Here is a 22,428-nt window from a genome sequence, read left to right as displayed (position 1 = left end):
CGGCGTATGTGGTAAATAAAGTTTGATTTGACTTGAGAGGGGCCCCATGCCATTTCTACTAAATACATGATTGCATTTAAACATGCAATTGTGGTCCAAATGACAGAAGACAGAGACTGAGTTACCAAACCCTTCATCATTCACTCTCTGCAATCTCACTCTGTGTAAACTAAAGCTACTGTAAATGGACAGATTGAACCTGACTCTGGTTCTGAACTGCAGCCAGTGTCAGAAACACTCCTCACCTGTAGACTAATTATGACACTGTAGTTAGAAGACAGCACAGCTGCTGTGATTCCACACAGCTCAGCACAGCACCACTCTATAAAACCTAACATAGAAGAGGTATGGGCCAGTCATTATCACCTCAGGAGGCTAATGCACCAAGCGGAGACTATTTTTCAACGAGCATGAGCAAAAAAATACCAACGACGGGAGGATTTCTTCAATATTTCCTACACGTCATATTCTCTCCTTTCCGTGGGCAAGAAAACGGTGCCAAAACGTGGAGAGATACTTTGTGAGATATGGTAGTGGTTAGTTTTTATAGTTTTGTCCATTAAAATGTTGTTTTCTGCTACCGGTGAAAATGATGGGGTTCCCTGGAAACTGTGTAACTTCCCGCCCCCCAGATAGGTTTCCATGAGGCAACAAACTGATTCTACTAGAGAACTACTATGCTATACTAACTATTGTTAGTCAGGTAAGTTTCAATGAATGAATGAATGGACGAATGGATCAATTACTTAATGAATGAATTAATGAAAATGAAGGGATGAATCCCAAATAAGACACAATGAATATGTAGAAAATGAGTTTTTCAGTACAGTCAAGGATAATATTTAAGAGATTATGAAGTGATTGTTGCAGTTGTAGGTTTTTTTTGGGGGGGGCCCAGAAAATGCATTGGGAAAGACCATAAACAGGTGTAGTGAGTGGCAGGTGAACAGGAGCGCTGAGGGGTGGATTATGTCGATTTTGTTAATGTGTTATTACCCTTTATCAAAATGCCCTTTTCATTTGAAGCAGGACATTATCATTAAAGATAATACTAGACCTGGTTTTATAACGTGAGGTAGATTAGCCCTTACATTGAGATTGCAATTTTTGGAGGCTATTTGGCAATCATAACTTCAAATATGTCAGCAATTAAACAATTAGATGGGTACAGTCCAAACTCATCACACACATCATACCTGAGATCATTTCCCGTTTATGGTAGGTGTCTTCCAATGGCAGGCTGAGCTCAGATCCTGGCTCCTCCCTTCGACGTAGAAGTTTCATCAGTTTCCCGGACTGCATCCACAAACTGTCATAAACCCGTCCCGTCGATACGAGGGGACACCCGCAAGAGAAAAGGCCCGGACAATGTCGTTATTCAAAAGTCGAGGTGTATTTGCGAGTCTTGGTTTGTGGAGTATCTTGTTCTTGAGTGTCAACGCGAAGACGAAGAGGAAAGACGAGACCCGGTCGATGAACGACATCTACCGGGGGAGATGTGCGTCTCGGTGCCTCAGCTTGCACAGCACTCGCATAGCGACGCTCTCCAAACGATCTCAGGTGGAGGTAAGGCCAAAACAAGCGGGCGAGCATGCCGCTGTCTTCATGGAATAAAGTCAAAGTTGGATCAAACGCAGGCAATCCGATTTGTTTCTACTGCATTATATAATATTCCCTTTACTTTTTATGCGCAAATGAATTAATAAACAGGAATGTGCTTGAAATAGACATTTTCCATAATTGATAAGAACATGTTTGTTTTTCTTTTCTTTCTTTCTTTATTTAGTTGATTATTAAACGATAACTGAACTTTTGATTTTGGCCTCACAATAACTGCATTAGATTTGGTACGTTTGCAAGCAAACTAGACACATGATCTATGGACAGTTCAGTATCATGTTCTGACAGAGGAAACTCTCTGTACACTGTACTCCTCATTAGAAAGTTCTCTTTACCATGTCCCATTTTTAAATCTGGTTCTGCATTGAGAAGTGGAGCAACCTACAGGCTGATGGAGAGAGAGAGAGAGAGAGAAGCTTGTTATCCAACTGACGTCCATATCAAGCCCTTCACTACCCCTCCAGTCCTAAGCCTATGACTCTGTGACTGAGCCACCCAGGTCACATGATCAAGTTCATGTCCTCCTTGGATTTACAGATGTCATCTGTAAATAGCCCATCCAACTACCTCATCCCCATATTGTTACTTATTTTTTTGCTCCTTTGCACCCCAGTATCTCTACTTGCACATTCATCTTCTGCACGTCTACCACTCCAGTGTTGAATTGCTAAATTCTAATTACTTCGCCACTACGGCCTATTTATTGCCTTACCTCCCTAATCTTACCTCAAGTGCACACACTGCATATCGATTTTTTTCCTATTGTGTTATTGACTGTACGTTTGTTTGTTCCATGTGTAACTCTGTGTTGTTGTTTGTGTCGCACTGCTTTGCCTTATCTTGGCCAGGTCGCAGTTGTAAATGAGAACTTGTTCTCAGCTGGCCTACCTGGTTAAATAAAGGTGAAATAAACCATACAGTGGACGGAGATAACTTAGCCTTAGCAGTGAACATGCCCAGTTACTCACTATTCAGCCTCAGGATTCAGAAGGATGGTCCTGTGAGAATACCCACTAGCATACTCCCATATAGTAGGCCTATATAGTTTACTGAATGAATTGCTCCATAATGAATATGGAATGGGGAACTAGTGAGCCACATGGCTATTAGCTATGGTTTATTATCATAGGACTGGAACTGCACTGATGTCACATCATTAGCCACACTGTCAAGCACTCGTGACCTCGCTAAGGGTCAGGATATGACCTTTAACCTGTTTAATCACTACTTCCCACGGATCATGTAGCAGGGTCAATGTTAGATTGCGTAGGGCAGTCCATCTATTCCCTCTGCGATGGAATTCCTGTCATGGATCGTAGATCAAGTCTACCCGTTGTAGGAGTGGATAGGATACTATGTCATGTCAGCCTATAAAATGGCTAATTCTTATTGCCAGACTTGGGTTTAGCTACAGTACGCTTCAGCTATACGTTTTCATCAATTCGACACATAGTAATGGACAGGTGAACGTGACTAAAATGAAGCATATTGTTTGAAAGGTCTCTGTTGGCAATGTGCTGGAAGCAGCCATGTGAATACATCTTGGTACAGATCGCTGAATCTATCGTAAACCTTCCATATTGAAAAGTCCCTTTCTGAGATTTTTTAACATGACATAAACTACGTCAGACAGTGAATTCAGATCATGTTAATGCCACCATCAATCTGGATTATATCAAATCAAATGTATTTACATAGCCCTTCTTACAACAGCTGATATCTCAAAGTGCTTATAGTTTTTGGACAGGACCATTAAAGTCTGCTTTGAGCTGGTTCAAACTTAGGCTTGCATCCCAAATTACACTCATTCCCTATGTAGTGCACTACTTTTTACCAGGGCCCACAGGGCTCTGGTGGAAAGTAGTGCACTATATAAGTAATAGGGTGCCATTTAGGGTGTAGTCTTACCCTTGATTTCCAGTCTTTCACGTGTAATATTTCGAAAACAATTGTCTGACTTGTGAGACTAGTTCTGATTTGCGTCAGAGGTCATATTGTGCTCCACTCATTTAGTCAAAGTGACATAACAAAATGCCCTTATCTTTTTTTAATTTGTTTTATTTCACCTTTATCTGTTCTGACTTTCATGTCCCTTGGGCTGCCATAGTAGCCTTCATAACATGGGTATGATGAATTGATGAGTCCCAAATGGTACCCTATTCCCTTCATAATGCACTACTTTTGACCAGAGCCCTATAGGCCTTGTTCAAAAGTAGTGCACTATAATGGAAATATGGTGCCATTTGGGATGCAACCATTTATTGACCTGATAATGACAGAGAGGTCAGATGACTATCCTTGCCTGCACTGTACACATCTGCGTGAACGTGCCTTAGGCATGCTGCAAGAAGGCATGAGGACTGCAGATGTGACCAGGGCAATAAATTGCAATGTCCGTACTGTGAGACGCCTAAGACAGCACTACAGGGAGACAGGACGGACAGCTGATCGTCCTCGCAGTGGCAGACCACGTGTAACAACACCTGCACAGGATCGGTACATCCGAACATCACACCTGCGGGACAGGTACAGGATGGCAACAACAACTCAGACTGTCCGCAATAGGCTGAGAGAGGCTGGACTGAGGGCTTGTAGGCCTGTTGTAAGGCAGGTCCTCACCAGACATCACCGGCAACAACGTCGCCTATGGGCACAAACCCACCGTCGCTGGACCAGACAGGACTGGCAAAAAGTGTTCTTCACTGACGAGTCGTGGTTTTGTCTCACCAGGGGTGATGGTCGGAGCGTTACACCGAGGCCTGTACTCTGGAGCGGGATTGATTTGGAAGTGGAGCTTCCATCATGGTCTGGGGCGGTGTGTCACAGCATCATCGGACTGAGCTTGTCGTCATTGCAGGCAATCTCAATGCTGTGCGTTACAGGGAAGACCTCCTCCTCCCTCATGTGGTACCCTTCCTGCAGGCTCATCCTGGCATGACCCTCCAGCATGACAATGCCACCAGCTATACTGCTCATTCTGTGCGTGATTTCCTGCGAGACAGGAATGTCAGTGTTCTGCTATGACCATCGAAGAGCCCAGATCTCAATCCCATTGAGCATGTCTGGGACCTGTTGGATCGGAGGGTGAGGGCTAGGCCATTCCCCCCAGAAATGTCCGGAAACTTTCAGGTGCCTTGGTGGAAGAGTGGGCTAACATCTCACAGCAAGAACTGGCAAATCCGGTGCAGTCCATGAGGAGGAGATGCACTGCAGTGCTTAATGCAGCAGGTGGCCATACCAGATACTGACTGTTATTTTTGATTTTGACCCCCCCTTTGTTCAGGGACACATTCCATTTCTGTTAGTCACATGTCTGTGGAAAATGTTCAGTTTATGTCTCAGTTGTTGAATCTTATGTTCATCCAAATATTTACACATGTTAAGTTTGATGAAAATAAACACAGTTGACAGTGAGAGGATGTTTATTTTTTTGCCGAGTTTACTACTGACTGTCCTCTTCTCTTCTCTCCCTAGTAATTATACTACTGATTGTCCTCTTCTCTTCTCTCCCTAGTAATTACACTACTGACTGTCCTCTTCTCTTCTCTCCCTAGTAATTATACTACTGACTGTCCTCTTCTCTTCTCTCCCTAGTAATTACACTACTGACTGTCCTCTTCTCTTCTCTCCCTAGTAATTATACTACTGACTGTCCTCTACTCTCTGCTCTCCCTAGTAATTACACTACTGACTGTCCTCTACTCTCTACTCTCCCTAGTAATTATACTACTGACTGTCCTCTACTCTCCCTAGTAATTATACTACTGACTGTCCTCTACTCTCTTCTCTCCCTAGTAATTATACTACTGACTGTCCTCTACTCTCTACTCTCCCTAGTAATTATACTACTGACTGTCCTCTACTCTCTACTCTCCCTAGTTTTATACTACTGACTGCCCTCTACTCTGTTCTCTCATTTCAGAACAATGGATCCCTGGGCTGGTGTCAAAATCATAGACAGTGTGCCAAGGTAATGTACTGATGTTTACATGCATACCATATCTAACATGACAGAAATCGCACAAAACTGAATGATCTATTTTCAGAGAGGAAAAGCTCTCAGGGAAAGTCAGCAGCTGAACAAATAGCATGATAAATCATTGTCATAGTGGTTCTTACACAGTACTCTATGTACCATGCAATACCATACATCACTGTCAGCCAATATACTGCAGCCAGCTATGTACTGTTCTTCTGTAGATCATAGAGCCTACAAAATATATGATTGCAACGTATAGCGACAGGTGCTTTAGATGGATGCTTGGCTGTTAAGCTCCTTGTCTCTCCACTTTGTATTTTCATCAAATACACTTCTGCATATCCCTCTCTGGAAGTCATAATTGTCTTTGGGTAAAGAGGTCCACTCATTTTTGGTAATGAGGACAATAACGTTCTCTAACAGCCCTTCAGTATACTATCCCCACAGTGTACAGAAGTGAAGCTGACATGTTGCCTTTGCGATTATTCCACAGGCTTCAGTATACTGTAGGATACGACAATAGAATGGTTGCACAGTTGTCAAATCTCATAATGCAAAGAGCAGTCAAATACCATTATGAACAATATTATCTTATATGTTATTGATAAATTGAATAATGTTTTTTTTAATAACACGTTCACGCTCGTAGCGATTTATTCTGAAGCCACATTCCTAATCAGTTTCAAATTGTCTTTGTGATTGTTTTGTTGCTTTGTTTACTACAGTATAACACTCTGGTTAGTTGTCTGTTTGTGTCACCGTATGGGAGAGAGAAGCACAACAACACGCGCCTCTCTCTGTGACAGACAGACAGACACACCCCAGGGTAGGCTCGCAGCAGAAACACAGTCAGCCAGGCTCTGACCTCTCTTGGTGGGTCCATGAAAACATTTGGCCAACTTCTCAGCAGATTTCTCCAGAACTCCTGAGAGAGTTTTCAACTCAAACTTTAAACCAGGTCAATCCCTGTAGCATGATCGCATCCTCCACACTAGGTCCAACCCGATGTGCTGTTTTTTTGCTCTGTTTTTAATGGTGAAACTGAGCATATAATAAAATTATCAATTTCAGCGCTCTTTTCTTGAAGAGTGATGATAATGTTATTTTATTCTCGTTAAGAAAGTAATAATGCTGTTCTATTCTCGTTAAGAAAGAACACAGCCAATTAGAATCCTCTTCGTTGTGGAATGTTCATTACACGGCAGCTAATTGCCAAATTAGAGGCTCTGAAGTGGAGATGAAGAATCAATTTATTCTCACTAAGGAGATCTTAATGTCTCTGCAGTCTCACTTTAAAAGTAATCTTCCTTTGCTTTCAGTTCAGTTAAGTATCGCCAATGTTTCAGTATATCACTAGAACTCAACATTAGATTTGATTGGCTGCTCAAGGATTTCAGTCTGATTTTAAGGTCTTCCTGAAATGCCACTTGCTACTATGTAAGCTGTAGTTCCAGCTCAACCACAAAATTGGAAGTCAGACCCTCATGTTTTGCAGTATTTGATTACAGGCGATGATTTGTTTCGCTGCGTAAGCCATCGCATGTCTGCATTTGGTGATTGCTTGCAGCAGTGCTTACAGCTACACTAAAAGTCCACCCACAACTTATCGGAGACAACAACAGTGCTGCCGTTTTTTTTTTAAAGCCCTCAGTGATTACATCCAGTAGAGAAATGATAACGTTTGGTCACAATAGTCGGATCATCCTGTACTTTGCCCGTGCTCACTCAGCATCACGTTGTCTCGATGGACCTCCCTGGTAACGATGAGTGACTGTTAATCCGCCTGTCACTATCTCGTCGAGGCAGGCAGTCAATTAAGGCTACTATAGATGATTACCATAGTCTGACACAATAGAGTCCGGTCACATCTTCATTTAAAGGCTTAGCAGGGGATGACAGGATCGCTTCAGTGCCTCATTTAGGAGAGCCGTGGACGGTCATAATTGCCAGGCCATTACACCGGGCTGCCTGTCAGCCTCTCAGCTCTGCAGATATGAATGCTTAGTTGAGGTCATTATTTTTTATCACCTCACGACAAGCCACGGCTCCTTCAGATTGGCGTTTAGGCAGCACTTGGGAGTCATTAGTGTACCAACTAACACTTACTGGTCTAGCAGTTGGGATGACGCGGCCCTAAGGACTAAAAACAAGGCTGAAATGGCACCCTATTCCATATATAGTGCACTACTTTTGACCAGAGCCCTATGCAGGCAATAGGGTGCCATTTCTAACACGCCACATTAATGCATCTTCTTCCTTCCACCACAGACATGACCATGTGAAGTAATGAACAGTGTTAGCACTACAGAGAACTGGCACAGGATTGTCCTCTTGTGAAAGTCTCTGGAACCCCCCCAAAGCCTGTTCAATTTGTAGAAACAGGAAGGGAGAGACAAAGGCAGGGTCTTTTTTCTCCAGGGAGAGTGTCATCTGGGCACGGTATCAAACACGGTTGTGTGCTACAGTACAGCCAGTGTGCATCCCAAATGGCACCCTTTTCCCTATTTAGTGCATTTATTTTGACCAGGGCCCATATGGCGTTGGTCAAAAGGAGTGCACTGTATAGAGAACAGGGTGCCATTTGAGAAGCAGGCTCGGTCTACACCACCCAAACAGAACAGCAGCGTTATGCACGGTTCAGAAGTCACTGAGGCCATTATCTACTGTCGTTCAGAGAGGAAACGGTTCGCTCTTGTCCTACTGCATACTGAAATGGCCATGCTGATGCTTTTCGTGTTTACCCTGGTTCCTTTGTAAAACAAAGCAGGTTTTCCTGTGTTCAAAATTAAGAGTAAGCGTTATTGACTTTAAAATGTCTATCAAATTTCTGCCATTAAGGGGTAATACTCCTTTGTCTTTTGCCATCAGTGGAAGAGAGTCCTTAGGTGTTCTGTAAATTCCTAGACATTCTATTAGAGTCCTAGAACTCTGCTTTATTTGCAGTCGGTCGCTAGTGAAAAGGAATGCTTGGTTTGAGTTTGAAATGGGGCGGAAAACAAAGCGTAGCCGAGAGGCACAATAAGAACGAGGAGACGAGAGAGCCTGAGCGTCAGTTGGGATTAGAGGAAGAATCTCAAGTTGGAGACCAGAGAAGGGAGATAAGAGATGACAGGACAGGGACACTCATAGTACGGCATGGTATTAGGCTATGGCAGGGAGCCGAGGATCTAGACGCTATGGGAGAGCTTTAGACATGCAGTACACTGTAGTATGGAGGGACTGTAGGAGAGATAAAGCGAGGACAGGGTACCACAGGAGAGTAGAGGGGTAAGAGAGAGCTAGTTGAATGTATGAGCAATGTATGAGCATGTGTTACTGAATGGGAAAGGGTACAACGTCAGCCTGCAGCAGTTTCAGGATTTTCCTTCCATACAAGTAGCAGTGGGGCCTGGGGCGAGCTCGGCAGGGTCTCCGCATTTCCCCCACCATAAAGTGGGCACCTCAGCTGCATTTAACGGGTGCCTCCTTCCTTCACATTATTCAGAGTTTCCGACAACTACCAACACTCTCCACCCCATTCCACCCCTCACACACTTACTCACGCTCACACACGCTCAGACACACTCACACACACTCACACTCACACACACACACACACACACACACTTGCTCATGTTTTCACAGCAACTGAAGATAAATGTGTTTCCCACTCTCATTCCGACCAAAACGTTGCCCCAGGATAACTCCAATCTTCACGCCTTGAAAACCTTCAACAACGCATTACATGGTTGAGGTTTTCTCTAGAAGGTTGTAGGAGTGTATTGGACATGCTGTTATACTTGTGTCAAGGCATAAGTAAGTAAGAAATAATAACCATAAGCATACCGAGTTTCTATACTGAACACAAATATAAACGCAACATGTAAAGTGTTGGTCCCATGTTTCATGAGCTGAAAAAGATCCCAGAGATTGCCAAGACAATCCATCCACCTGACAGGTGTGGTATATCAAGAAGCTGATTAAACAGCATGATAATTACAAAGGTACACCTTGTGCTGGGGACAATAAAAGGCCACTCTAAAATGTGCAGTTTTGTCACACAATGCCACAGATGTCTCAAGTTTTGAGGGAGTGTGCAATTGGCATGCTGACTGCAGGAATGTCCACCAGAGCGGTTGCCAGAGAATTGAATGTTCATTTCTCTAACATAAGCCGCCCCCAACGTCTTTTTAGAACATTTGCCGGTACGTCCAACCGGCCTCACAACCACAGACCACATGTAACAACGCCAGCCCAGGACCTCCACATCCGGCTTCTTCACCTGCGGGATCGTCTGAGACCAGCCCCTTGGACAGCTAATGAAACAGGAGTATTTCTGTCTGTAATAAAGCCCTTTTTGTGGGGAAAAACTTGTTCTGATTGGCTAGGCCTGGCTCCCAAGTGGGTGGGCCTATGCCCTACCAGGCCCACCCATGACTGCGCCCCTGCTCAGTCATGTGATATCTATAGATTAGGGCCTATTTATTTATTTAAATTGACTGATTGCCTTATATGAAATGTAACTCAGTAAAATCATTGAAATTGTTGCATGTTGCGTTTATATTTTTGTTCAGCATAGTTAAACCTGGATATCAAATGGATATTGTTACTGTAATATGGTAACTTTCAAATTACCCCTAGAGCCACCAGCCTTACTGTACATTGTGATGCAATATTCCCCACTGCCTTCCTCCATGGCTACCAACCACGGTGTTTCATTGCAGCATGAAATTGGAAATGTGAATATTCCCCTGGGCAACCTATCCTGGGTTACTCATGCAGGAAGAGTGTCTCTCAGGGGACAAGGACAGCAGTACAGATCTACAAGCCGCTACAGGAAGCACATGGTTAATAACAAACACACTGTGGAAGAGTGGTGTTCTTTGATTTTCAAACATCCTATTTATTTCCCTTAAACTGATGTTCCCCAAATGAAATGTGGGTCCAGCAACCGACTGTCAAGTTCTTTAGCTGTTCTCTCCTCAAGAGAGTCAGGAACACCGACAAGGCCACAGATGTAAGATGCATACAAAGATTCCTCCCAATAAACCTCAAACTGCTAAAGTTTGTGGTAACATTTTTTGCTGTTATATTGAGGGAGATTGAGGGCAGAAGAAGTATTCAAGTATTTGTTTTGAATACCGTGGTGACAGGTTTTTAATTTATTAAGCTGCTTCAGAAATCTCCAGTGGTGGCATGGAAGGTGTAACAAGCCCTCACCTCCATCTCTGTTTCTCTCCCCTTCAAAGTGCTTGGAACCCTGCAAGGCCTCCTGGGACCTGAAGAGCCAGTGCCGGGAGCTTTGTGAGGTATGATGACTTTTGACAGCCTCCCACTTCGTTAAGTTAGGGGGGAGGAACGCGCTGAGGAGAGGCTTCATGTTGAGAGGCTAAATTAGTAGAGTTCAGTTCAGATTATCCTCCATAGACATTTTTTTGGCAAAGGTAATCAGACACAGACATATTTTACCTCAGTGCTTCTTCAATTTCCTTACTTAGTTTTTCTGCGTGTTATTTTAGTAGTAAAGCATCTGTGCTTTCTAACACACTCTCTCTCTCTCTCTCTCTCTCTCTCTCTCTCTGTCCCCCAATCCTCCACCCCAGCGCTCAATTCCCAAGAAGCACTGGGAGTGTGTGACGAGTTGTGAGTTCCTGCGCTCGGTGGTGGCAGTGAAGCAGGGTGACTGCCCTGCCCCTGAGAAGGCCAGCGGATTTGCGGCGGCGTGTGTGGAGGGATGCGAGGAGGACAGAGAGTGCTCTGCCCAGAAGAAGTGCTGTTCCAACGGCTGTGGGCACACCTGCCAACCTCCCAAGAACCTTAACAAAGGTACAGCAACCTCCAGTACATACAGTATGTTTAGTAAAATAGACAGGAAACTACAGTATGTACATTTTTTGTTGGTTGGTTACAACCAATATATTATCTGCAACCAATTTGTGGGCCAATTCAAAGACGAGATAAAAAAACCTAACTTTCGCTTAGATAATTCACTGATGTCAGTGGAAGGTTCGAATCCCTGAGCTAACTATGTAAAAAATCTGCCGATGTGCCCTTGAGCAAGGCACTTAGCCCTAATTGCTCTGAATAAGAATGTCTGCTAAATGACTAAAATCGAATGATCACATGACCTTGAAACGACCCACTTCACCCTTCCAGGAGCCCCTCTGAAGCCCAGGAAGGAGCTGAGTTTTGAGGAGCTGAGGTCTGGCCAGATGGAGGTGAGCTGGTCCTCCCGATTCAACGTGTCGGCCGAGCCGGTCATCTACGTGGTCCAGAGGAGGTGGAACTACGGGATCCAACCCAGCGAGGACGCTGCTACACAGTGGGAGGTGGTAGCTCAGGTTAGTCATCCTTTTTTGGGGATGCTTACTTATTAATACTGGATTTAGTTGATTATAAGGGGACAAATGAGTGTAATCTACCTAGAATTCAATGTGTGGCAATGTATTGATTGTTCATGAAGTTAAACATCTCTCTCTCTCTCTCTCTCTCTCTCTCTCTCATACATATACATATACATATATATATATATAGACCACGAAGGAGAAAGCGCGGCTGGCTGATATCCGGGCAGGCCGGTGGTACCAGTTCAGAGTGGCAGCAGTGAACGTCCACGGGACCAGAGGGTTCACCACTCCCAGTCGCCACATCCACACCAAGAAAGGTGTGCTTGTGTGTCTGCTTGCGTGTGTGTGTGAGGCTGGCTTAAACAACCTGGGGTGATATTGTACTGACTGTAATGAAGATGAATACAGACTAATTACATTGGCTTTTGGCCATTTCTGAAGTGCTGTATTGTGCTTAAGCCCCCTAGAGCTGTAATACCTTCCAGTCAATGTATGAATAGCTTTAATAGACAGTTACTAAAGCTTAATGTATTTGGCAGCTGTAATGTGCGGTGTAGGTTAGCTGTGCTGCATTTGTCAGTGAGAATGCCTCAAAGATTGATTGACCTTTTACTGCAGTGGGTTAAATCAGAATCACACAGAGTGTTTCTTGGTAGTCTTAAACAAATCTACTTTGAAACAGAAGTATACACCTCACACACATGGTTATGGGCTTTAATAAAAGAAGACCCCTGTACCATGTCAGATATAGAGTTTAAATGTATTACATTTTGAGTTTGCATCCCAATATTACACTTTATATGCATCACAGAAGACTGAAATATAACAAAACGGTTTAACATAGAAACACCGGAAACACTACTGATGTCTACTTCAGACCAATGACACCTGATTGATTAATGATGTCGTCCCCAGACCCCTCCAGCCCCCCTGCCCCATCTGAGCTGAGGATGTCCAACGTGACCTTTGGCCCCGGCGGCAGGGCGGTGTCGGTCCGGCTGCGCTGGTCCATCCCCTCAGACCTGGATGTCCCTGTACACCACTACAAGGTGTCCTGGAGCTGGGCCACAGGCAGCACTGGGGCCACAGCACCACCTAAGACAAAGAGGAGGAAGATGGTCAATGGGGTAAGTCGTAGAGTAAGGCCCCTACCTTGACATGTTGGGCCCATGTGGTAGGTCAGTCATACCAATAGAAATGGAATGACTTGGTCTGAGGGGCTTTGGCGGTCTAGTCATACTATTTATAGAAACTAAAAGGGTTCTTCGGCTGTCCACATAGGAGAACCCTTTTGGAACCCTTTTTCTACCCTGACATGTAGGCACTCATTAACATGTGACATTCCCTGGGACAATGTAGAGTGGACGCCTGTTCTTTCTTTCCTCAAGCCACAACAAATGTAATGGAAGGATAAACAATGGCAGTGTGTGTGGCTTTGATGGCATAAACCCTCCAATCGCATGGTGCTTAGTGCTTACACACCAAACCAAGCAATTGTATAGTTGTCGCCTCTGGCAAATGAATCGCAAATTGATGCTATTAAATTCAAAGTTATTGCTGTGGTTATTGGACCTACTTTGTACCTTTTTATTGTGTGGATGCAGAGGACACAGCACGGTCTTCCTGACCCCATAACCCCTCTGTCCTGTGTGTGTATCCAGGGGCAGAGCTATGTGGAGCTGGAGAGTCTGCGAGCTAACAGGAGTTACAGTGTGGAGCTACAGGCCGTGTCCTACTGGAGACAGACTCCACTGAAAAGTCCCAAAGCCACCCTGCACTTCAACACACGACACAGTACGTCAACAACAGTCTTATAAGCTGTCATTTGTTAAGGAAAATATTTGATAATTAGGCTCCCCAAATCCTGGGAACATTCTCAAAGTTCCCTGGTTTTTCCAGAAATCCCGGTTGGAGGATTTACAGGATTTTCCAACTCTATTAAATATTTACCCAGTATATTGAGGTTGGAAGCGTGATACACTACATGACCAATAGTCTGCTTGTCGAACATTTTATTCCAAAGTTGCTAGGGCTGTGACTGTATTACCGCGACACCGCCGGTCACGAGTCATGACTGTAGTCAAATACCGTTTATCACGGTAATTAGTCTTCTCCAAGCTCTGATGCTGCTGATGGTCATTATTAGCCTACCAAACTTGCTGACTGCCTGGTACTCAGCATCAATGCAATTGTAATCGAAAATCTAATCAAGCACTTTATGAGAGCCAATGAGCTCATATTGCGCAACATTTCTATAGGCTATGCAATTGCGTGAGAAAACAGAGTGATGGCCTCTATTAAAAAGAGGAGGATCCCATCAGCTTTCTATAGGCTAGGCCTACTATATTTATTTCTCAACTTTCCTAATATTAAGCACATTATTTATCTTTCCAACAGGAGTATAGCCTTCCTGGCTGGCGTGAAAATGAACCACGGGAAAAGCGTCCTCTGTTCGCCGTTTAAGTGCATAGATGGCATATATTTGTTCCACTGCCCCTGTTTCGAGACATGTGCATGATAATGGTCCATTTTAAATCAAAACAAATTTCACACATATATTATTTAGTATATGTAAAGACAAGATTAAATTAAGAATAGTCTGATGGGTGACAATGTTAGCCTATCACTTGTGAATTCTATATTATCACTTGTGAATGATGCCCAGCATAAGAAACAATGCCTTTTTTTTGCGACTTTTTCCAATCATAGTCGCACACAGAGCCCATATGCCTGTTTTGATAAGGTTTGTATCACAACTAAAGTGACCAAATAACTTCTTAAAATGAAGCACATTAATCTGCTTTACAAGGGGAGTAGAGCCTAACTGGCATACATAAGCAGCGCGTGAGTTTCAGGTTTGGGGAAGTACATTTTCACCATAAAATGGCACCTTTATAGTAAAAGCATTACATGCATAATCACATTTGGGGTCATGGCCGCAAAAGGCCTGGATTTATTTAGGGGGCATTACGGCCACACAAAGGGGATGCCGCCAGGAAATTCTTCATACTATTATTCTTTATACTATTAAATAATATTAAATAATGCCACTGAATTGTAAGCAAATCATATCTGCTAAATGAACTAGTGTAGCCCACAACCATATGACATAGCCAGATCAGGGCCTAGCATCAGGACAACTCAGAGTATACTATTGTAATGGGCCTGTGTGTATCTGGTGTGGAGGAGTCAGGCGCAGGACAGCAGATATGAGTAAGGAACGTAATTTACTCAAGGAATCAATAAATACAACACAATAAACTAGCGCACAATAACGGGCCGTATACATACAAACAATCACTCACAAAAAAACATGGGGGAACAGAGGGTTAAATAATGAACAAGTAATTGGGGGATTTGAAACCAGGTGTGTAAAACAAAGACAAAACAAATGGAAAATGAAAAGTGGATCGGCGATGGCTAGAAGGCCGGTGACGTCGACCGCCGAACGCCGCCCGAACAAGGAGAGGGACCGACTTCGGCGGAAGTCGTGACAACTATTCTGTTCTTCTGAAATAGACTACAGTTTCTTTAGACCTGTCTAAAATAAATCATGGATTTATTGTGATGGTTTAGGCTATATTAAATGGATTTATTAGACTTTTTAAAATGTAGATGTTCCAAAGGTCTGAATCAGTGGCTTGTAGGCTATGCGTGGAAGCCAGAATTTGCTAAATGTGTTTATGTTAATTAACGGTCAATTACCGTGAGACCAGCAGTTATTTGCTTGACAATCACTGGCTGACAGAACTTCATGACTGACACAGTTGAGAAATAAATAGTTGGTCCCCCTTTTGCTGCTATAACACTCTTCTGGGAAGGCTTTCCACTAGATGTTGGAACATTGCTGCGGGGACTTGCATCCATTCAGCCACAAGAGCATTAGTGAGGTAGGGCACTGATGTCGCAGTCGGCGTTCCAATTCATCCCAAAGGTGTTCGATGGAGTTGAGGTCAAGGCTCTGTGCAGGCCAGTCAAGTTCTTTCACACCAATCTTGACAAACCATTTCTGTATGGACCTCGCTTTGTGCACGGGGGCATTGTCATGCTGAAACAGGACAGGGTCTTCCCCAAACCGTTGCCACAAAGTTGGACACACATAATCGTCTAGAATGTCATTGTATGCCGTAGCGTTAAGATTTCCCTTCACTGGAACTGAGGGGCCTAGCCTGAACCATGAAAAACAGTCACAGACCTTTATTCCTCGTCCACCAAACTTTACAGTTGGCACTATGCATTGGGGCAGGTAGCATTCTCCTGGCATCCGCAAAACCCCAAGTTCGTCCGTCGGACTGCCAGATGGTGAAGCGTGATTTATCACTCCAGAGAACGCATTTCCACTGCTCCTGGGTCCAATGGCGGTGAACTTTACACCACTCCAGCCGACGCTTGGCATTGTGCATGTTGATCTTAGGCTTCTGTGCGGCTGCTCGGCCGTGGAAACCCATTTCATGGAGCTCCAGACTAATAGTTATTGTGCTGACGTTGCTTCCAGAAGCAGTTTGGAACTCGGTAGTGAGTGTTGCAACCGAGGACAGACGATTTTTACGCGCTTCAGCACTCGGTGGTTCCGTTCTGTGAGCTTGTGTGGCCTACCACTTTGCGGCTGAGCCGTTGTTGCTCCTAGACGTTTCCACTTCACAATAACAGCACTTACAGTTGGGCGGAAATTTGACGAACTGACTTATTGAAAAGGTGGCATCTTATGATGGTGCCACGTTGAAAGTCACTGAGCTCTTCAGTAAGGCCATTCTACTGCCAATGTCCGTCTATGGAGATTGCATGGCTGTGTGCTCGATTTTATACATCTGTCAACAACCGGTGAGGCTGAAATAGCCGAATCCACTAATTTGAAGGGGTGTCCACATACTTTTGTATATACCGTATTGTGTATGTACATTGGATGGTGCCCTCATTGATCATGTCCCCGCTTAAAATTATCTTGTTATCTGGATTGACGGAAAAGGCTAATTGAGGATCTTTTTACTGAAGAGTGTGTTTGTTTCCTATGAATGTGTTTTGCATTTTGTGTATTGATGTGAATATTGATGTGTATATTGATGTGTATATTGATGTGTATATTGGTGTGTATACAGGGCTGATCTGTGAAAGAGACCTTGGTCTCAGCATGACTCCCTGTCAAGATGAGGGTAAAAAGGGAAAGCTATAATGTTTTGGCATGTAGTGTATGTTTGCATATGATCTAACATCGCTTTGTTCCCATTTTCATTGTTCCACAATCAGGGGAGGAGCAGAGGTCTGGTGTCCGCCCGGTCCCCGTCTCCGAGGGCCTTATCCCTGATGTGCTGGATGTGGGCACCCCCTTCTACCAGGACGGCCAGCTGCAGGTCCGGGTCTACTGGCAGAGGAGCACAGGTATGCAGGGGGAAACCTAGACACAGCCACACACGCACGAATGTATGCACGCATAGGCACACACACACACACACACACACACACACACACACACACACACACACACACACACACACACACGCAAGCACACACACACACATTTGATTTGGCTTTTGATAAGAACAGCAGTGTTGCTGAGGAAATAATCCTCTAACCACCACCTCCCTATCGTTATGTAAACAGAGAGATTATCGTAAATGTACAGGCTGCTTGTGTGTAATTAAACAAACAAAAGGCTGAAACAAAAGGCTGCTTTCTTACAAGCTGATAAGATGCGTAGAAGTACGTCCTGAATCCTGTTCATGCAGGAACATGAGCAGAGTAAGCTAGCATCGCTGACTCACTGGGCTACCCAGAACACACACACTGGGCTACCCAGAACGCACACACTGGGCTACCCAGAACGCACACACTGGGCTACCCAGAACGCACACACTGGGCTACCCAGAACGCACACACTGGGCTACCCAGAGCGCACACACTGGGCTACCCAGAGCGCACACACTGGGCTACCCAGAGCGCACACACTGGGCTACCCAGAGCGCACACACTGGGCTACCCAGAGCGCACACACTGGGCTACCCAGAACACACACACACTGGGCTACCCAGAGCACACACACACTGGGCTACCCAGAACATACACACACTGGGCTACCCAGAACACACACACACTGGGCTACCCAGAACACACACACACTGGGCTACCCAGAACACACACACACTGGGCTACCCAGAACACACACACACTGGGCTACCCAGAACACACACACACTGGGCTACCCAGAACGCACACACTGGGCTACCCAGAACGCACACACTGGGCTACCCAGAACGCACACACTGGGCTACCCAGAACGCACACACTGGGCTACCCAGAACGCACACACTGGGCTACCCAGAGCGCACACACTGGGCTACCCAGAGCGCACACACTGGGCTACCCAGAGCGCACACACTGGGCTACCCAGAGCGCACACACACTGGGCTACCCAGAGCGCACACACACTGGGCTACCCAGAACGCACACACACTGGGCTACCCAGAGCACACACACACTGGGCTACCCAGAACACACACACACTGGGCTACCCAGAACACACACACACTGGGCTACCCAGAACACACACACACTGGGCTACCCAGAACACACACACACTGGGCTACCCAGAACACACACACACATGGGCTACCCAGAACACACACACACTGGGCTACCCAGAACACACACACACTGGGCTACCCAGAACACACACACTGGGCTACCCAGAACACACACACTGGGCTACCCAGAGCACACACACTGGGCTACCCAGAGCACACACACTGGGCTACCCAGAGCACACACACTGGGCTACCCAGAACACACACACTGGGCTACCCAGAGCACACACACTGGGCTACCCAGAGCACACACACTGGGCTACCCAGAGCACACACACTGGGCTACCCAGAGCACACACACTGGGCTACCCAGAACACACACACTGGGCTACCCTAACTGAGGAACGGCTTCTCTTACATTTTGCATCAAATAATCTGTTCTGTCTGAACAAGTTGAGCTTTATAAGTTAACTATTGACTCTTATTTTGAAAGGACAATGTGTGCTTTGTCACCAGTGTTATGCGACAAATCGGCAGTTGATTGATAATGAATGATTATTGATTGATACTACTTTCAATTTCTCTCAGATCCCACTGTAGTTCGGTATCGTGTCCAGTGGGTACCAGAGTACTGTGGACACAACCAGACCAAAGGAGTGGACAAGATCATCACACAGGTAACCAGTTTCATTCAGCCAACAACCGATTTATGGTGAAACTAAGACAAAGGGTATATATCTCTATTGAAGTTACAGTATAGGCTGCTCTCATCATATCTGAGTCGCTGTCTTTAACCTCTTATAGGAGGGCTTTGCCAGCCTCCCCGGCCTACTCTTCTCCTGTAAGTACAGAGTGAACCTCCAGCCACTGGGTACTAAGGAACGTGCCCAGGCAGAAACCACCTTCTTCTTTACCCCCTCCTGTGCCAGCATCAGGGCCAAGAGCCCCAAACACATAGCCTGTCCCGGCCAGGAAGGTGAGACACCACTGACCACCCAAAGACCACTTTGGTCACTTTGTCATTGACCTAGTGACCCTTTAATTCACATGTCCATTGGTGTACATCTCTATGTTTGAGATGAACTACATTGAAGTCGGACTGAATCACTGATCTACACGTCACCTTGCATCCTAAATAACTAGTCATTATGTGATCAAGATTTGCAATTCTGCGCATTGCTTTGCTCAAACTGATCCCCTCAAACACTCTGTATGTTTGTCCCATAGGAAGTCCTCCTCCGAAGGTGCTGTCCAAGGCAGAGAACCTGACCGCCTCCTTCATGGCCCACAAGGGTAACGTCACAGCTGTGTTTACATGGGAGGTGTCTGCGCCACTCCCACCCCGACAGCTCCACGGGTTCCAGGTCACATGGGCGGAAGTGACCTCAGCCAGTCGCCATAACAACCTTCCCAACAGCCTAATCTCACAGTCCCAGATACTACCACCAGTAAGTCCATCAGTATAAACCCAAATAGTGCTTTCCCACTGGGCATAGACGTCATTCAGCGTCTTTTCCACGTTGGTTCAACATAATTTCATTGAAATTACGTGAAAACAACGTCGATTCAACCAGTGTCTCCCCAGTGGGGTGCCACCATAACTGGAAACCCATATCAACTCAATGAATTTGCCCACCTTCATGCAACAAATCTGACCATTTGTCTCAGGAAATCAAAATTCCCATAAATAACCAACAAATGTCTAAGTAACCCATTTTCATTTTCACAAATTCCCATGATTTGTTGCGGTTTAAATAAGTAGTTTCGCGGCAAAGGGGGGGGATGTGTAGTAGAGTAAGGTGACCAAAACATCCATATAGGAAAAAGCCAACCACCTCCCCCTTTTAACAGTTAATGAGCCCCTGTATTGTTGTCTTCCCTCTTCTCTCAGGAGCGTAATGTCCTGGTAGTGTCAGGTCTGCAGCTAGCCACCCTCTACAGGCTGGAGATCCAGGTGATTGGAGCAGGAGGAGAGGGTCCTGCCACCACTAAGACCTTTTCCACTCCCGACATCTCACCAGTCCTGCAGCACAGTAAGATCACTGATTGGATTATCTTGCTCTTTTCCAAACGCTAAAAGAGATTTACAATGAGGCATTCCCTGTGGCTCAGTTGGTAGAGCATGGTGTTTGCAACGCCAGCATGGTGTGTGCACTGCCAGGGTTGTGGGTTCGATTCCCACGGGGGGCCAGTACAAAAAATAAAAAAATAAAAATGTATGCATTCACTACTGTAAGTCGCTCTGGATAAGAGCATCTGCTAAATGACTAAAATTTAAATGTAAAATACGCACATGCACAACCACTGATAACTGATGTTCTCTTAAACATGGCCAGTTTGATAGGTGTTAGAAAATGTAATGTAAAAATTGGGTGATGTTGCAGTCTGACTAGGGTTGCAAAGGGAGAGTATATTACTGGAAACTTTCGAAGTCTACCAGTAAACTACCATAATTCTGTAACTTTCAGGGAATGTATGGAATTTTACCATACGACATCTAGTGGCCTTTTTGGGTACTGCCGACTATCTCTGGCCCTCTGTGTGGCCTCCTGTAAAATATATGACAAAAAATCCAATAAGATGATTTTAAAATAAATAAATGAATGACAAAGCTATAAAACTTTATTCTAAATATAAACCAACTTAGTATGTGTTTAATATGAGGATTTCAGCATGAACTAACCTTTATATTTTTTACTCATTTATTTATTTGACTATATCAATATGTTTTTGCTGTAAATGTTTTGGGTACAAACTGATTGTAGTTGGAAGAGCTGCAGAGTTCATTGAAAATAATGCCATTATTGATTTGATGCTTTTTTCATTACTGACGCTATTTTATCTTGAACCATATGGTCTATCCACTAGAAACTCATGGACAATATGGACACAGATATAATAAATGTATACTTTATATATGAATAAAAATATGTTTGTTATTCAAGTATAAATCACTAAAGTTTCCATAGATTATCTGTTAATTGCCATTATTACTGAAGAATCTGGTAACTTTCGTAAATTACCGGTAGCTTTGTAACCCTAACTTTGACCGTGTCGTTGACTTGTTTGGCCTATCTCAATGTGACCATTCAGGACCAAGACTCAGGAATCATCACCAGCACCAGCCCAACATAGAGGCACTGAGAGATCAGCTGACCAGAGCTGACCGGACTGCACAGAACTAACCTCCCAGACTCAGGACACTGGACAACAGCCACCGACAGAAGGGAGAAGGGTCCTCTTTCAGACACTACTCAGTCATGCCTCTACTGCTGTATGTACACCCTACCAATCAAAGAAATTGCTAACAAGTAGCCCACCGATAAACAGTTCACCCAAACCTTCAATGAGGAAATGCTTCTGAATGTTGCATGTGGATATGAGTCGTTATACAGTAGATTAAGATTCCTTACAGACCTTGGCTTTGCATGTAAAATCCTAGTGTTTCTGGCATGAAATGGTTTGTATTACAACCTCCCTCTCTCCGACAAATAGACAATGACTTGTCACTGTTAATTAATAAAAAATGTTAACATAAAAGTTATATCATTTTACGTTTTAGTAGGCTGAAGATGTCATATTGTGTCCCAACTCTCATGTACTGTAAATGGTGTACATACATTTAGTCAATCATTTATTTATGTCACAGTGGTTTATTTGTATGTATTACTGTGTTTATGCTTTCCAATTCACCCTTTTGTGAACTGACATACTCTGTATAGAAATGTTTTAAGTAAAAGTAAATTCCATGTCAAAAGCGTTGTGTCTGTGCATATTTTATACTGTATGGTTCAAAAGTCCATGGTTATAAACCAGAGAAAATAGACGACCATTGTGTTTCTTTTGAGATGATAGCTTGTTTGGTGTGCAAACGAAAGGTTAGCTGTTGAAACACAGGTCTCCTGGGGACGTGTGGAAACACAAACACACACACCACCAGGCAACACAGTCTGTCAGCGTTCTATACCCACGGTGCATGGCTTCA

The 22,428-nt window shown here is 44.4% G+C and overlaps 1 protein-coding gene across 1 annotated transcript; it reads left to right on the top strand.

Moving 5' to 3' along the window:
• The first annotated feature begins 1,317 nt into the window (after nt 1-1,317).
• LOC106575196 (anosmin-1) lies at nt 1,318-22,200 on the top strand. The gene is made up of 14 exons (XM_014151530.2): nt 1,318-1,566; nt 5,543-5,590; nt 10,828-10,887; nt 11,182-11,404; nt 11,735-11,919; nt 12,113-12,242; nt 12,841-13,052; nt 13,587-13,719; nt 17,170-17,301; nt 19,032-19,120; nt 19,248-19,419; nt 19,671-19,891; nt 20,335-20,476; nt 21,537-22,200. Exons 1-14 carry the CDS (start codon nt 1,369-1,371, stop codon nt 21,626-21,628), a joined length of 2,037 nt encoding a protein of 678 aa, XP_014007005.1. The 5' UTR covers nt 1,318-1,368; the 3' UTR covers nt 21,629-22,200.
• The last annotated feature ends 228 nt before the right edge of the window (nt 22,201-22,428 follow it).

This window comes from Salmo salar, chromosome ssa17 (assembly GCF_905237065.1).
Source record: "Salmo salar chromosome ssa17, Ssal_v3.1, whole genome shotgun sequence".
Classification (NCBI taxonomy): Eukaryota; Metazoa; Chordata; class Actinopteri; order Salmoniformes; family Salmonidae; genus Salmo; species Salmo salar.
The sequence above is the reverse complement of the archived record's forward strand: the minus strand, read 5'-3'. Positions and strand labels throughout refer to the sequence as shown.

Coding starts and splice junctions, on each gene's coding strand:
- LOC106575196 (XM_014151530.2), top strand. CDS start 1,369: ATGTCGTTATTCAAAAGTCGAGGTGTATTTGCGAGTCTTGGTTTGTGG. Junction 13,720..17,169: donor GCACTTCAACACACGACACA/GTACGTCAACAA, acceptor TTCCACAATCAG/GGGAGGAGCAGAGGTCTGGT. Junction 17,302..19,031: donor CTACTGGCAGAGGAGCACAG/GTATGCAGGGGG, acceptor AATTTCTCTCAG/ATCCCACTGTAGTTCGGTAT.